Source organism: Sebastes umbrosus, chromosome 6 (genome assembly GCF_015220745.1).
Source record: "Sebastes umbrosus isolate fSebUmb1 chromosome 6, fSebUmb1.pri, whole genome shotgun sequence".
Classification (NCBI taxonomy): domain Eukaryota; kingdom Metazoa; phylum Chordata; class Actinopteri; order Perciformes; family Sebastidae; genus Sebastes; species Sebastes umbrosus.
This window is the reverse complement of record NC_051274.1, coordinates 11,373,973-11,391,180: the sequence shown is the minus strand read 5'-3', so window position 1 is coordinate 11,391,180 and position 17,208 is coordinate 11,373,973. Positions and strand designations below refer to the sequence as shown.

Sequence of the window (17,208 nt, the reverse complement as noted above, 5' to 3'; positions counted from 1 at the left end):
GAGCAAAGATGCTGATGATGAAAAATACTGTAATAATAATAATACATCTTTTAGTTTGAATTTACGTGTCAAGAACGAAAATGTTGGTATTTGGTATATCGATTAACAGCTATGAAAATGGGTTCTATGGTTACCCACGAGTCTCCCCTTTACAGACATGCCCACTTTATGATAATCACATGCAGTTTTGGGCAAGTCATAGTCAAGTCAGCACACTGACACACTGACAGCTGTTGTTGCCTGTTGGGCTTCAGTTTGCCATGTTATGATTTGAGCATATTTTTAATACTAAATGCAGTACCTGTGAGGGTTTCTGGACAATATTTGTCATTGTTTTGTGTTGTTAGTTGATTTCCAATAATAAATATATACATACTTTTGCATAAAGCAAGCATATTTGTCCACTCCCATGTTGATAAGAGTATGAAATACTTGACAAATCTGCCTTTAAGGTACATTTTGAACAGATAAAAAATGTGCGATTAATTTGCGATTAACTATGGACAATCATGCGATTAATCCCGATTAAATATTTTAATTGACTGACAGCCCTTCTTATTGGACCTTTAATATTGATGCAAAATTGTAAATCTCAACTACTTACATACACCAGTCATGCAATGATTCCATTATGGATTATTCTAGCAATTATTTTCTTGTTTGTTCTATAAACATCAGGAAATAGTGAAAAATGCCACACTTGTGTATTGTCAAATTGCTTGTTGTGTGCAACCAACAGTCTGAAACTGTTTACTGTCACATAATTCAGAGAAAAGGAGAAACTGATTGCAACTGAGAAGCTCTAACTAGGTAATGTTTTGCATTTTTGCTTGAAAAGCTAGAATTAACGCCTCGCGGTTGTATGCCTCCGCCAATCAGTCAAGTTGCAGTTTACATCTATGTGTGTGTGTGAACTGGATTAATTGACCCATCACTATCTTTCCTGTTCTTACCGGACAACCTGTGGAGATTGTAATTACATTCATAGAACCAGCATGGGTTCAGTCATTCAGCATCACTGAGGTCACAGGTTTGGTATCCAGTAAACCAACACCTATTTTATAATTTGAATTCTTGAGTTATGACCAAAAGCGTGTTTTTTGAGGTCACAGCGACCTTGACCTTTGAACACCAAAATGTAATCAGTTCATCCGTGGGTCCGAGTGGATGTTTGCGCCAAATTTGAAGAAATTCTCTGAAGGCATTCCTGAGATATTGCGAGAATGGACCGGACGGACTTATGTACGTACAGACAGATAGATAATCCAAAAACATAATGCCTCAGGCCACAGCTGTCGCTGGCGCAGAGGCATAAAATAAAAGTGTGTGTAGTGATGACCATGGTAAGGACAGTAATAATAAAATTCAGGCATTGGTTCTGCTTTTCAAAGCAATATAGTGAGAGGATCTGATCTGTCATATTGTTTACCCACTATCCTTTAATGTCATTTTTAAATGGGAAATTCCACACAAATATGTTCCTGTTATTCAGTTTTGGTCTGATTATAAGACCGGGGCAGAGGTTGGGCTGACGTGGTCAATCATCTCTTCTGCAAGTACACAATCTGCATAAAAGCTCCCATGTCAATATATACTGCAGTGATTCTCACAGGATGGAGAGCCTCGCGCTTTAAAAGGGGGGGAGAGAGCAGCATGAGCTCTTCCCAGCATCTCATCATCCTGACCAGGCTCGCACAGCTGCGCCTACACAAAGCCACACACAGAGGCATCCTTCTAAATGCCAAAGACGCTTTTCCTGTCGCAAGAAAGAAACGTGCACGGAGCAATGGGAATGAGGGTGCAAGAGCGGTCGCTTTTTCCACAGAGACGGCAACAGTGGGTGGATTGAGTGGAGATGCGTGGCCTGTGTGTCACCCTGGCTTGTTCCCAGAGCGGAGGGACAGGAAGTAGGCAAGGGATCCTGGGAGGATACAAGCCCTCCTCTGTTTGCCTGTATCAAACTACTATCAGATACTTTATTCAAATGGCCAGCGGCGAGCGCAGAGAGCTCGGAGGGATATGTTCAGTTCTGCATCATTATCATTCAACTGCCTTTACTGGGCGCAATGAACAGTGCATACATCTAGTAGTAGAATTAGCATGGAAGTGAAACCTTTAGGACAGTGATTTTCAAAGTGGGGTCCGGGGACCTCCAGGGGTCCGCACAGCTGTTGTTTGCTATCATCACATGACAAACTACCTGCAATCAGTTCATCTTCGCTGCTCTAAAACAGTAGTTGCCAGTGGCAGCCATGATACATCCAGGGCGACAGCACAGTGAAGGCTGCTGTTTTCGGTATCAGTATCGGTATCGGTATTGGAACAACTAAAATAGAAACTCTGATATGATTGTGACACATCACGTCAATCTGACATGAATCAGTCACTTCACTCAGGGTGCAACGAACCATTCCTGCTGCTGCTTAGCTTAGCTTATTAGCCAGCTAGCTAGCTGGCCAGCATGGAGAAATATTTAAGTCAGTCCGTATTGACAAGTGATGCTAAGCCCAAACTAGCTGAATGGAAAAACACCATCTGATTAGCTTCAAAGCACCCGAAAATCTCAGGGCAAAACGTGGTATTTACATGATTCAAATTGAAATGTGTTTCTGTTTATCACTATCAAACTGGTCTGAAGTATTTAGGACAAGTTTTAGAATACAAATAGATTCAATGGCATCTAAGAGTACAAATGATAGTAAGCATTATGCTTAATCAATGTTGCGATTATGAGGGGGACCTTGGAAAATGTTCTCCTCTATAAGGGGTCCCAAAAAGTTTGACAACCCCTGGACTAGACTAGTAGGAAAAGAAATAGTTACGGCATGTAACTCCCGTAAATCCACAAATTTGATTTCTAGTCTTTTACGGATTGAACAAACAAGATGAAACATGTTCATTATTGAGCATTAGAGCTGCCGGTACATGGATTTTTGAGCTGTGGAGAGAACCAGGCTAGCTCTCCAACCCTACTTCCAATCTTTATGCTAAGCTAAGCTAATCAACTCTGGGCTCTAGCTTCATAATTAGCACATGAGCATGAGAGAGGTATTGAACTTCTCATGTCACCCTTGGCAGGAAAGCGATTAAGCATTATGCTTAATGGGTGTTACGATTATGAGGGGGTTCATGGAAAGGTTCCTCCCCTTTAAGGGGTCCCTGGCCCCCAAAAAGTTTGATAACCGCCGCTTAAGGCTAATGGCCGACAAACACTGTAAAGAAGGCAACAACGAGTGACACAAAAGTAGGCCACTGACACATAAAGCTTAAACAGAGAGAGACAGACAGATAAAGCCCAACAGGAAGTGGCAGAGATGTGAGACAGAGTGAGAGAACAGGTGGCACTGGCATTCCCATGCTCAGCCGTGCGCCCTTGAAAGTGGCCGGGCACTAATTAGCACCAAATCTGGGCCAGAGCGACAGAAGTTTAGTGGCTACCACATGAAAAATTCAAAGGCTTTTGTCAGCGGGAAGCCATCACAAATCTCAATCCCCCCCTTCTCGTGTATCTCTCCCTTCGGAGTTTATATCGCACATCTCATTGGCAAACTGAAGAGGGGTTGATGCTGGCATTAGACAAGTATTTTGTTTGTTAAGCACTCCGAAGCCAAAGGGGAATAATGTGTTGTTTTAACAAAGAAGAGGCACACTACTACTACTACTACTAGGGCTCGTTTACAGCCATCCTCTGCCCTGCAGTTTAATATTCCTCCAGCCAATAAACCAGTTCCTCTTTATAGTATCACAATTACAATATGTCCTCAGCGCTCAATGCCAATTAATCCTCATCTGACCTAAAGGAAAGTGGGCCACTCACTAGATCAAATGATGAACTCAGCAAACCGCCAGCTAGAGCAGAGTCTGTTTTAATGCTCAGTTCACTTCGAAGCAGACTAGGCGAATACACACATCACTATCAAAGTGCTTGGCCAGAGATGCTTGAGAAACAGTCTCTATAGACCACCCCTAAATGGTTCCCTTCCATCTTACTGAATAGGTGCACAAAAGGCAATTTTCTGAAAGTGGAAGCGACTTGTCTTAAAGCCGCGATACTCCTCCTCCTGCGCCGGATAGCTGCGGAGGAAACAAGCGGCTCATTGATGCCAGGGCCCCAGTGTATCACCCTGACAGACAGACCGCTCCAGTATAAGGGGGGGACAAAGGGTCCGCCAGTCCACGTTTGCCAATTAGCAGGAATTTCGGCCCCAAGAGCCACTTTCCACCAATGGCGTTGGAGCTGACATAAACATGTACAGCTTTCACTGGGGAGCATTCATGGGATTCCAAGGAGCATTAGGTCCCCTCTGTGGAGCCTGAAATCTGGCACAATGGAGCATCTCGTACCACTTTGAGAAACACTTCGCACACACTGGTTGGCTGCGTTGCCCGGTGCAGAATGCATGTGGTGAAACTGGCAATGTTTTGTCTTGGCTTTACAGTAGGTGGAAGTATCCATCATGAACCTTTGTGATGTTGTCAGGCTATTAAATAGGTGTTATCAATCGCTATAAGCCCCATAGATGTGGGTCAATAGGGGCCTACTAGACCCATAAGTAGGTTTTATCATCTATTCACATGGTAGAACACCGAAAGAAGGTATAAAAGAACATGACAGCGAAGGATATGACACAAAACACCCAGTTTTCACCAAAGAGACCGGAGTTTGCATGCCGTGTTAAACCAACAACGTGTAGTTGTCTTTGTGTTCATAGTTATTTTAACTCAAAACACAATGTTTTTCCCTAAACTTAATTAAGTGTTTTTATTTGCCTAAACCTAAGGAAGTTGTAGTTTTGTTGCCTAAACCTAAAGAAGTTGTAGTTTTATTGCCGAAACATAAATAGGTTGTAGTTTTATTGCCTAAACCTAAAGAAGTTGTAGTTTTGTTGCCTAAACCTAAAGAATTTTAGATGAATTGCCTAAACCTAAATATGTTGTAGTTTTATTGCCTAAACTGGGTCATTTGCATAAACCTAAAGAAGTTGTAGTTCTGTTGCCTAAACCTAAAGAAGCCTTTTTGTTTGTGTTCAAAAAAGGAGGTTTCATTCAGTTTTACAACATGTTAGAACGTGCTGCTTTTAAGTTTAACTTTTACAACGTAGTAGGCCCCTACTGACCCACATCTATGGTGCTTATAGCGACTGATAACGCCTATTTAATGGCCTGATAACAGTCAAATTGGGTGTTTGTGACCATGTTAGATGTGTTATTTTAGCAGAATATATGATAAAAACCAAACAGAAAGCAAAACTGGACATCACACACACCATGGGTTGTTTATACGGGCTTTATAACAGGGCTTCATTCGGTTTGCATTTCATTGGCCTGATACACATCTAAGGATATTATATCCATGCACGGGACATAATATGTTTTTGCCTGCGTGCTGCCAAACACCCTAATTCCTTCAGGAAAAAAATAATACAAACACACGCAAAATCTGCGGAGGATTAGTCTAATGCACTACTGACAATCAAATGTAAATTTTCAATAAAATATATATGTTGATGCCTCTCTGGTGAAATGTTTCAGATTTCAGAAAGGATTACAGAGACAAACAAGCTGGAATCCACTGCGGGTTTATGCACAATATTTGGGTTTTAGGCAGATCAAAAGGCTGCGACAACAGACTGCAAGAGTGGCAGAGCAGGTTTGATAATTTGTGAGTGTGTGTGTGTGTGTTATGTTTCAACTGTCATGATAGCAAATGTGTCATATAGTGACGTCTCAGAGAGGAAATCTGGTCTAGTTAGCAGATCTGATCCTGGATCAGCTGATGTGTACAGTACATACAGGCCAATGTCACAATGTTAAGTCACAAACTATTTGGACGAGCATGTACTGTATCTATGTGCTCAAGGACACCAATTACAGACTATACAATTACTCTGAGGTCTATGCTAGTCTTTTCTATTATTAGTCGCCACCACATTATAGAGTCAATATTTGGGCCTTTGAGTCATGTCGAGTGGGAGAGACTAATCCTGAGCATATGACAGCCGTGTCTTTAGACTGTGTGTGGGATCCTGAGGAAGGAAAATCTGTGGCATTCAGGGTGAACAAGCACAAGCAAGTCCTGTTAAAAAAAAAGATGTCTCATTCATCTGCTCTGATCCTCTCACTCACACATAAACCAGTACAGCAGGTAGCCCATAAAAACTCTCACTGCAGAGCCACTACAGCTGCCAGCTTTCAGATTGTAATGTGAAGGGCTTCCACCCAGGGAGCCATTTCTCTCTCTTAAAATCAAGGATATGCACAGTGCACTCTATCTATATGCTCCCAAAAGTGCTGCAGAAACAGGGACTGTATAGTGCAGTATATGTGGCCTAAATCAAAGGCTGCAGCTTGTATCTTTAAAAAAAAAAAAAAAAAGAAGAAGCCCTGATGAGTCACTGTAACTCTCAGACTCTTGCCAGTAAAACAGTGATTTGGGGTGAATCACAAAGTGATAAAATGACAGTGTAACCCTAACCCTTCTACTGATTATTAGCAAAGCAAAATTATATTTGAAGAAAAAAAAATGTCAATACATAGCAAATTATTAGTGATGATTTAGGTCACAGTGGTGTAAAATTAGAGTCTAAAGTAATGTTCAAACAACAGAGTAATCTTGTAGCACTGTAGAGATCAAACCCCTCATTAATGTTTAATTAACCCCTGTCTGTCTGTCTGCCTCTGCCTGTCATTGCTGAAGTCACTACAATAACAAGTTTCTTGCTACTCACCCTGATGTGCAGGCTACTGGAGATTTGTCGTCGTCGATCAGATCGGAGGACTTCGCATCAAACCATTTAACGAGCTAAAAAAAAAGAGAAACCAAAAAGCGCACAGATCCTAGAAGAGAGGAGCAGCGGAGATAGTCGGAGCGACAGGGAGGCGATGAGGAATCCCATTCAAGTGGAGGGTGAGGTCATGACGGGGAATGCATCTTTCATTCACATATAAAATGAATTATTAAAGAAGAAAGAACCCCTTTTTGCCTTATAACATATGTACAGTAAACCTATAGCTTCCCCGTAGACAGTCTGCTTCTAGCTGCTGTGCAGGAACACCAAATCCCGACCAAAACACTGGGACGTGATGTTACAGGCAGCAAGGGGGCGGGGCCTCCAGCGGATTGTAGAGCTCTGATTGGTCAGATTGTTTTTATACACAAATCGAGACCTGATTTAGGTGAATGGGGTTTCATGGTGAAGTGTCACCTGAGGGTGCAGGTGGCTGCTCAGTGTGCTCAGTTATATCTTTTTTTAGATTACATGCTGGGATTTTGTTTGTGCCTTAACAGTTCAGTCAGTTTCACAGCTGATCTCACATCAGTTTTAAATAGAAAGTCTTTGATTCTTGTATCAACAGTGTTGACTTCAAATGTGACTGTAGCCATAATGTAGGCGAATTAAGATATTAAAGACAGTAAACATGTTTTCTATCATTTCGTGGTAAAAATAAAAAATGTATCTATGATAAGCTTCCTTGTACTTTTGTGACACAATGATGCCACCTACTGGTCAAATGAGGTAGCATGCCTGTAACACAAGTTGCAGTGAGTTGCAGGATTTAGAGCCAATACATACTTTTGTCAGCATTAGTTTGTGCATATGAAAAACACTCATAGCACTAACATAGTGCTGCATAGTAGACAGTATTGTGTAAAGCCTAATGTTTGCTGCTGTTGATTTTTTATTTGCAATTCTGCAAACATTCGTTTCTTACATAGGATTCTTGTACCTGTATAAACACTGCAGGTTGGTGCTGTATAGTGTTGCTGTAAGTGGTTGTCGAAGATCTTTTACCTGCATTCAGAATTTACTTAAACGTCTTATTGATAACATTTTCATGTAGACAAATATATAAATCTATAGATATAGATATCCATATCTATATCTATATCTATATAGATATATATACATATATATATATATATATAACATCTACAGTGCCAAATAAAAGCATGGCTTTTCCTGAAAAAAAAAAAAAAAAAGAAATAATATATATATATATATATATATATATATATATATATTTATTGTGGATTATATATTATGAATAAATCATTTAAGAAATTTTGGCAGGTGCAAAATTAATGTTTTGTTTATCTCTGTGGAAAATATCTGACATTTGGTTCCCATTTGGTCACCTGGTATCTCTGGGTCGTCAGTTAGTGTGGGAAAAAAACTGATAAATGACGGTAAGTGCCTGGCAACGACTTGTTGTAAAGTAAATGCAATGGAATGGGGGAGGGAGAATGCGACATCTAGTGGCTGAATGGTAGTGTTATCAATAGCACCTTTAAGTTAAAGTACTAGGAACAAAATGTACTTTAAGTTTCAAGAGTAGAAGTACTCATGGGGCAGCAGAATGGTCTCTGTCAGTTTCTTTAATTATTTTTATTTAAAATTAAGAACTGGTACCTTACCAGAGGTCGGCGGATGTAAAGGCATTCCTGATTATGAGTTATGTGTTTTTGTGATCTTGATGTTGTACAGCAGGGGTTTCCCCTCAGACGAAGCGTAAAAAGAAGGCACCCTAAGCGGCTATAGCTCAGTGGGTAGAGTGGTCATCCTTCAACTGCAAGGTTGGCAGTTCTATCCTACTGTCAGCCCACTGCTCCTATGGATGGGTTAAATGCAGAGGTTAAATTTCATGTATATACCTGTATGTATATGACAAATGTAATAAAGTTTAAGTCTAGTTTACTTGCTTAGTTTCGCTGAATTCCTTCCTGGATGCCTATGGGATCAAGACTATGTTATTTGAACCCAGACACTTAGCAATTGAGCCAAAATAGCTTAATATAGCCTAAAACTACTGTATCTCTGAACTATCTCTTTAACCAAATTACACACATTGCGCTATTCTATGTGATCTTCTTTTGATAACCAATGTAATAACTGATCTAATTGTTGTCTAATTGTAGTCAAATTTTAAATTGCAGTTCCTTAGTTTCCACCACTGATTGCTGTGTTTTTCTCTTTCTGCCTGTGGGGTATGACACCTATATACTGTCACTAATATTGGTTTCTACCAAGTGTGGACTATAAGTCTTTGACTGTTTTTCCCTCTGGGACTATAATGTGTAAAGTAAAAAAAAAGAGAAGCAACGATGAAACAGTTTTCTGTTTAAATCCACTTTAAGAGGAGAAATAAATATAAACAGCTTTGGACAGCAACTGCAGTACTTACAAGCACAATAATGCATCTTCAATGTCCAAAAGTATACAAAAATTGCATATGGAACCCTTAAAAGGCCAGTGTGTAGCATTTCGGTGGATCTATTGGCAGAAATGGAATACTGTATTCATAACTAGGTTTTCATTAGTGTATAATCACCTGAAACTAAGAATTGTTGCGTTTTTCGTTAGCTTAGAATGAGCCCTTCATATCTACATAGGGAGAGGGTCCTCTTCACGGAGTCCGCCATGTTGCTCCGTCACGTTTCTACTGTAGCCCAGAATGGACAAACCAAACCCTGGCTCTAGCGAGAGCCCTTTGTGTTTTTTACATTACCTGAAGGACAACCGTGGTACCGCCAGCTGCCGTCTGACCGTCGTTGCTCCTAAAGCAGTGTTATTATGGTAAGGATGGCCTCTGAGCGAGTTACCATTTTGCACTTGGCGGCTTACGTTACCGCAGTCTTGGAAAGGGAGGAGTGAGCGGAGGGGTACTCAGTTGGTTGCAATCTGCAACCACACCACTAGATGTCACCAAATCCTACACACTGTCCTTTTAAAGAGTAGAAGAACGACAATTAATACATCATAATTAATTATTATGTGGATGCAGGAAGTGCCAGATGAGGGGGGGTGGGGGTGGGGGGGGGAGTAGTAGAAAGTAATCAGGGGACTACAGATTACGTTTTAGCACTTACCCTTTGGGACTTAACAAAAGCAGAGAGCATCTTCCATTAAGTGATGCTGATTAACTCCGAGGAGCACGACATCAACAAATCCATTAAAACATCTGGAGATATCGGAGATGACAAACATCACTATGTTGTTGGATCATAAGGACGTCTTCACTTGTTTATTTTGTCAACTACATATTTCACATTACTTAGATCATTGTTATGCTCGAATGCTTTATGTTTTTTGTGTTTTTTTTGTTCTGCAAATTGGACTTCTATTTGATATTCTGTGACCATGGTATAATGCATTTTATCCAGAGGTAATTCATCTTTTGATGGAAAACATTTATTTAATACTTATAATAATCCTCCCTGTGTGGTCTTCATGTTTATCCAAAAGTAGACTGCTACACAGCACGGCTGCATTTCTGGGAAGAAAATAAATCTCTTTTCTATTCTGTATCTTGTTTACAGAGACTTCTCTCTCCAGCCTTCCATCTCTATTTCTTCTTCTTCTTCCTGTACTTTTTTTGTCGTGCTCTCTCCTCTTCACACCTTCAGTCTCTTTCGTAGCCTCCCTCTTTTTTTTTGGTCCTTCCCTGTCCAACAGTCTCAGTCGTCCATGTCTCTATCATTATATATATATCATCATCCTTAGAGCATGTCGCTCTCTAAGGAGAGGTTGCTGCCCAGGCCTGCCATGCGGTTCCGCAGGAGGAAGTGTGTCCTCCTTTGCAGTAGCCTCTGCTGCTCCTGCTTCAGCTCCACGTAGGACCTCGAGAAGGTGTGGAAGATGGAGGTGACGGGGAAGGCCATGAGGAGGATCCCGCTCAGGATGCTGCTCAGAGCCACCACCTGGCCCGGGATGCTTCTCGGCACCATGTCCCCGTAGCCCACCGTCGTCATGGTGATGACAGCCCACCAGTAGGTTGCGGGGATGCTGGTGAACTCCTGCGTGGCGGCCATCTCGTTCTCAATCAAGTACAGCAAGGGGGAATACAGGGCGATGGCCACACACAGGAAGAGAAGGAGCAGCCCGAACTCCCGTGTGCAGCGGCGTGCCGTCAGGCCCAGAGTCTGCAGGCCCAGCGAATGGCGAGCCAGCCGCATCACGTAGAGGATGCGCAGGGCTCTCAGGATGCGCAGAACCAGGCCCACTTTGTCCAAGTAGCTGTTGCCGGAGCCCAGGCGCTTCTCCCCTTTGGAGGTGCTGTCCACCACCAGGGTGATGTAGTACGGCAGGATGGCCACCACGTCGATCATGTTCAGGGGCTGCCGGAGGAAGGCCAGCTTGCTGCGGTCTTGAATGAAGCGCAGGGTGAACTCCAATGAGAACCAGGCCACACACACCGTCTCCACTATGAAGATGTTGTAGCACATGCGGGAACATTTGCCCTGGTGAAGAAAGACACTGGAGTGAGCATTATCAGTCATCATCAGCATGTGTGAGTGGTAGCTGCAGTCACTAGAGGGAACCACTGCTATGTGAAACCCAGGAGCTAAGCACTTCTTTGGGATGCTGCAGCATTTAACACAGGTGCAAACTGTTTCTACAACCGACAAAACAAGGAAATCATCACAGAGCGAGCTCACACACAAAATGTGCCTTCTTCAATTTTTTGGATAGAAGTTTAGAAATGTCTGTTTTGATTTAACTCTTTAATGTCCTTCCTAAGAAAGAAACATTTTTTTCAAAACTTTTTTTGTTCTTGGGGCAATTATAACAACAATCAATGTTTTATTTTTAACAGACCCCATGGTTTTTTTAATATAGGCCTCTACCTAACGGTTGAGAAGTTGCTTCATGGTAAAAGAAAAATACAAACCATGTACTGTTATTAAGCAGTAATAGGTTAATATACCAACATATGTCAATTTGTTACCATTAAATTAGTAGTATTACCAATACTAGTATTATTTCCATGTATTTATTCTAGATATATTACCATATTTACAGTAGGCTACTTTGAAAATCTCACATTTTTTGATCTGTTCAAAAAGTACCTTAAAGTGAGATTTGTCAAGTATTTAATACTCTAATCAACATGGGAGTGAGCAAATATGCTTGTTTCATGTAAATATATGTATATATTTATTATTAGAAATCAATTAACAACACAAAACAATGACAAATATTGTCCAGAAACCCTCACAGGTCCTGCATTTAGCATGAAAAATATGCTCAAATCATAACATGGCAAACTCAAGCCCAACAGGCAACAACAATGTGTCAACAGCTGTCGGTGTGTCAGTGTGCTGACCTGACTGTGACTTGCCCCAAACAGCAAAAATGTAGCGCAAGTTTGGAGCGTTATTTAGCCTCCCTCATGACAAGCTAGTATGACATGGTTGGTACCAATGGAAAATGCAGACTCAGTTTTAAAGCTAGAGTGAAACTAGAAAACCTAAGGAATCCATTGTTTCCAACAACCTTATCACGAGGGAGGCTAAATAAAGCTCCAAACTTACGCTACATTTTGGCGAGGAAAAACTGGCATGGCCATTTTCAAAGGGGTCCCTTGACCTCTAACCTCAAGATATATGAATGAAAATAGGTTCTGTGGGTACCCACGAGTCTCCCCTTTACAGACATGCCCACTTTATGATAATCACATGAGTCTTAAGTTTGCCATGTTATGATTTGAGCATATTTTTTATGCTAAATGCAGTACCTGGTTTCTGGACAATATTTGTCAGTATATTGTGTTGTTAATTGATTTCAATAATAAATATATACATATATTTGATGAGAGTATCAAATACCTGACAAATCTCCCTTCAAGTTACATTTTGAACAGATAAAAAATGTAAGATTCATTTGCTATTAACTATTTCAATCGATTGACAGCGCTAGTTTAAATGTATGCCATAAAAAATTTCCTTTTTCATGACGCATGTTTTTTGGAAAGCTTTTTGTTTTGTGTAACACAGTAATGATGCTGATTCAATGCGTGGCTGAGAAGGTTCAAAGCATTTCAAAGCACATAGCAGAGCTATGCAGAGCTTTGAATGCAGTCCATATCAGGGCAAAATAACATTATGAAACACACTCCCACTGAGGAGGAGACGGTTGGAGTAGACCCATACAAGCACCTGAAAACTCTATCCAGTAAACCTGTTCTCACTCAGAGAGACGAGGAACACTTTTAATGCAACACTTTGTTGTCTGGCTGCTAGGAATTAGAGGCGGTGGAGCTGTGAGAACGCGATTACTGGCACTTTTAATTAAAAAAGCTTAATTGAAACACACCGAGAACACTGAAGCGTGAAAGCAAGTGTGTCTGGTTGAATATAATGCTGTAGCTTCATCAGTGCAGTCGTTGTATTTCTTTCATTTTGTTTTCAATATCCCTTTTATGTGATTGCCGGTTGGTTTAGCTGAGTGACTGTTAATATTTAATGGCTTAATGCACTGGAGTCCCAGAAGCCAGGTGACTAAATGAAACATACCGAGTTGAGTCAGCAGCATGTGGCATGTGGATAGCGGTTACTCTCAAACAAAAACCGTTGAGATTTTGGTTTTGCCCTCCACCCACTGACCATGCCACACAAACAGTATCTGTACTGGATTTCCCGAGTACAAGAAGTGAAAGTAGAACATTTGGAAACCACTAAAACATTTTTTTGAAATGGAAAGTAAAGTGGTGGCAGTTATCCTTCACTTCCATTCAGAGTAGACATTTCTACAAAAGAGATTAAAAACATGTTTACTCTTCAAGAAAATGATGTGTGTGGCTCAAATATTCCATTTTCCTTTGATTTGACTAAAGAGGCCAGTGTGCTAATTATGGCTGTGATTGAAGTCAGACATAATGATGAAAGCAGACGTCTTCAATTATATATTTTTTTCTAATCTTGCAAAACAACCTGCTCTCTCTCAGCGGGCTCTCTGTTCTCGCTGCGAAGATGTTTTTTAAATGACATGACGGACAAGACATGCCATCATTAGAGTTTTCTAATGACTGCTTTTCAAAATAACACGTCAGTTTACCTCAGTTTGGCTTTTGAATACAGCTCAGACAAAGCAATCTCATCACAGTGTGGGGTTCAAATGTCAATACGTGTCTCTTTATATGCAAATTCCCAACAGACAATTGAGTTGTGTTGTATGGAGGACGGAACCTACCAAAAATCAAAAATAAATGTATAAATAAATAAATTACTTAATAAATAAATAAATGTCATTAAATGTAGCAAAATAACATTAAAAATAAATGTAGCCATTAATTCATTGATCAAAATGTGACATAAATTGATTTTTCTGTTTTAATTTGCTTCTTTATTTATTTATCTTTGTATTAATTCCCTTATTTCCTTACTCTTATGTTTAATATTCCCTTTTATTTAATTATGTATTGATTTTTCTTAATTTTTGCATTTATTTTTTGATTTATTGTATATCTATTTTTAAATGTGTGTATTTATTTATGTATTTACGTGTTTATATATTTATTTATTTTTGCAAGATATTTCCTTTGCATTTCACCCCTTATTTATTTTCCCAAACTTAGTTATTTCTGCCTCATTATGCAATGAGGGGGCTATCACTCAAAGTGTGTCATCATGGGGTCAGGGTGTATTACTATATGCTACCTAGCTGGCTAACAGTGTCTTCATTGCCTGCTCCGTACAGCGGGTCATCGACCTGCTGCTGCCCCCTCCCGCTGCTGCCTCGTACAGGTACAGGTGTGCAGATCAACCATCTGAAGCTGAACTGTTTCGCGGACCCACAGTCAGTCTCATCCCCGAGGTTTAGCTCGCTCAGAGTGGGAACCTCCATGCCGATGCTGCCGGGAAAAGCGTCGCGCCTCTCGGCGGCAAGGGCACCCAGACTCTGCTCGAATCCGGATCGGTAGCCGATGGTCAGGGTGCCATTGTTGCTGCGCGGCGCATTTCCGGCTAAACAGTTCAACTTCAAATGGTTGATCTGCACACCTGTACCGGTACGAGGCAGCAGCGGCAGGGGGAGCAACAGGCCGATGACCTGCTGTACGGAGCAGGGAATGAAGACTGGAGTTGATAAGCAGAAGCAGACACTGTTTAACTAACAAACATATAGTAATGCAACCTGACCCCATGATGACACATGTTGAGTGACAACCCCCTCATTTGCATAATGAGGTAGAAATGCATAAAGTAATGTAAAAAGAAATGTGTAAAGCAAAGTATACGTGTAAGTTTAGGGAAATAAATAAGGGGAGAAATGCAAAGGAAAAATTGTGCAGAGACAAATGCATGCATGAATAAATACATATATTTAAAAATAAATATAAAATAAACAAAAAATTAATTAATTAATAAAAGAAATAGGGAAAATTAAACTAATGGCTACATTTCTTTTTATATTATTTTTGTTACATTTAATGACTATTTATTTATTCATTTATTTTTTGGCAGGTTCCGTCCTCCATAGTGTTGGGTCATATCTTCATTTTTACTTTTCCTCAATGACATGAAAACACTTCTGCTCTGGCATCAACATGTTTTTGTACGCATGCAGTAACTTTTCCTGTGATATGTTAAATGTCATTACTCACAGCCTCCTCCTCCTCTCTCATGGCAGGCATGGTGCTGATGGATAAGTTGACAGCAGTGATGGTGACAAACAGCACCGACAGACAAGCAAAGATCTTCCCTGGCAGGCCTGAATGAGGCCTCTCCACCATGTCTCTCAGCTTGCCCATGCACCGGTTGAGCCTGGACTCAGCTGGGTGCTCCCTGTGTCCACTGTCTGAATCCAACAGATCCTCCAGGAGTTCCTCCTCCTCCTCCGCTCTCTCCATCGCCTCAAACTCCTCCACGCGCTGCAGCAGCCGTCGGCGGCAGCACCACTCCAGGCTCTCCTCAGGGACCCCCCAGTAGAGCAGCTCCTCCCTGAAGGAGAGGGCGCACATCTCCCTGAGGGACCGCAGCTTGCCCGCCCGCAGGAAGGTCAGGATGGTGCGGAAGGCGCAGGGGCTGCGGTCGAAGAAGAACTCGTTGTGCGTGACGTCGTAGTCGTCGCAGATGCCCATGATCTCGTCAAAGCTGCTGCAGAGGTGCAGCTGGCCCAGGCGAGACAGGGGGAAGTCCTCTAAGGTGGTCCAGGGCAGCTGGTAACGCAGGCCGCCCACATTGATGATGGCGTAGAGCTTACGGGCGCTGGACAGTAGGGTGTCGTCATGGATGGAGCCGACCTCAGGGGCACGCTGCGCCCTCTTGTAGAAGGCCCCTTTCTGAGCCTCCTCTTCTTGCAGGGGAGGCGCGTTGAAAGAGGAATCGGAGGCACAGCTCAGGGCACTGTAGTCATAGTCAGAGCCATCGCCCGACAACAGGGTCATCTTTACTGGTCCACTCACATCCCTGTGCTCAATCTGCCACCATCACACTGTCACCTTCAGAAGGGAAAGAATAAACACATTAGTCTTACATGAAAGGACCTTATTGTTTGTAATAACTCAGTGGAACAAATACAAATTTTCATTTTGTATTTTACAAATCGATTAAAAGGAAGTTCATGGCTTTGATTTATTGAAGAGCGTTTCTTTAATATCTTACTGTCAGCCGACTTAAACTCAGAGGGACTGTGTGAGTTACAGTAAAGTGTAGCAATAATGACACCGTTATGCTTTAACACTAAAAACATTGTCAACCCTTTTACCCAAGAATGAGTAATACCACAACGCAGCATTATTGCAGCAGGAGGCACTTAGACAATTGGCATTTTAATTCTAATGGCAACTTGTCATTACACAAAGGCATGCCTTGTGTAAACAACTTCTGACTGCCTGCAGAGCAACCCGCTCGCTGAAGAAATGTACTGAAAACATGAAATCTGCTTGAAATATTCCACCTGTTAAGAGACTTTCTGATATTGTTAAAATATGGCAGGGAAACAATAAGCCACATATTAGTGGTACTAAAGCGAAAACTTTATTTAAACAGGTACGGTACAGTTAGTTTGTTTACTGTAAATCACTGCCTACAGTTGTTATGATGGTTAACCAGTCTATTGTTTTTCAATGGCTAAACTATATCAATCCAAATTTCAGTTGATCATTTTTACTTAAGTCAAGGTAGCTCAATTGACTGCTTTGTATGGACAGTGAACGGAATAGTCTGACATTTTGCCGAATATGCTTATTTGCTTTTCTGCTGAGATTTTAACGAGAAGACTGATACCACTCTTGACCATGAGAGAGGTATTGAACTTCTCATGTCAGTCTTGGCAGGAAAGAAATTAAGCATACCTCCCAAAATATCTAACTACTCCTTTAATCTTGGACAAAACATAGACTGTATATAAGAAGTGGACGTAGTGACCGTGACGTCACACATTGGTTTGTGGACTGCCGTTTTGAAGCCTCGAGTTCGGCATTTTGGCC

The 17,208-nt window shown here is 41.3% G+C and overlaps 2 protein-coding genes across 6 annotated transcripts in view; both read right to left on the bottom strand.

Moving 5' to 3' along the window:
- The window catches only part of src (v-src avian sarcoma (Schmidt-Ruppin A-2) viral oncogene homolog), a 36,301-nt gene extending 29,231 nt beyond the window's left edge, over positions 1 to 7,070 (bottom strand). For 3 of the 4 annotated variants that reach the window (XM_037771876.1, XM_037771879.1, XM_037771877.1), the window contains exon 1: positions 6,729 to 7,070. The gene's annotated coding sequence lies outside the window, so the exon portion shown is untranslated. The remainder of the gene's footprint in view (positions 1 to 6,728) is intronic. The other variant, XM_037771880.1, reaches the window with a different exon arrangement.
- A 2,938-nt stretch (positions 7,071 to 10,008) lies between these two features.
- kcng1 (potassium voltage-gated channel, subfamily G, member 1) overlaps positions 10,009 to 17,208 on the bottom strand; it is a 42,845-nt gene continuing 35,645 nt past the window's right edge. For both annotated transcript variants that reach the window (XM_037771900.1, XM_037771899.1), the window contains 2 exons: positions 15,382 to 16,218; positions 10,009 to 11,239 (listed from right to left, as the gene is read on the bottom strand). In XM_037771900.1, coding sequence (XP_037627828.1) covers positions 10,499 to 11,239; positions 15,382 to 16,164 — 1,524 coding nt within the window. In that variant the 5' untranslated portion in view covers positions 16,165 to 16,218 and the 3' untranslated portion in view covers positions 10,009 to 10,498. The remainder of the gene's footprint in view (positions 11,240 to 15,381; positions 16,219 to 17,208) is intronic.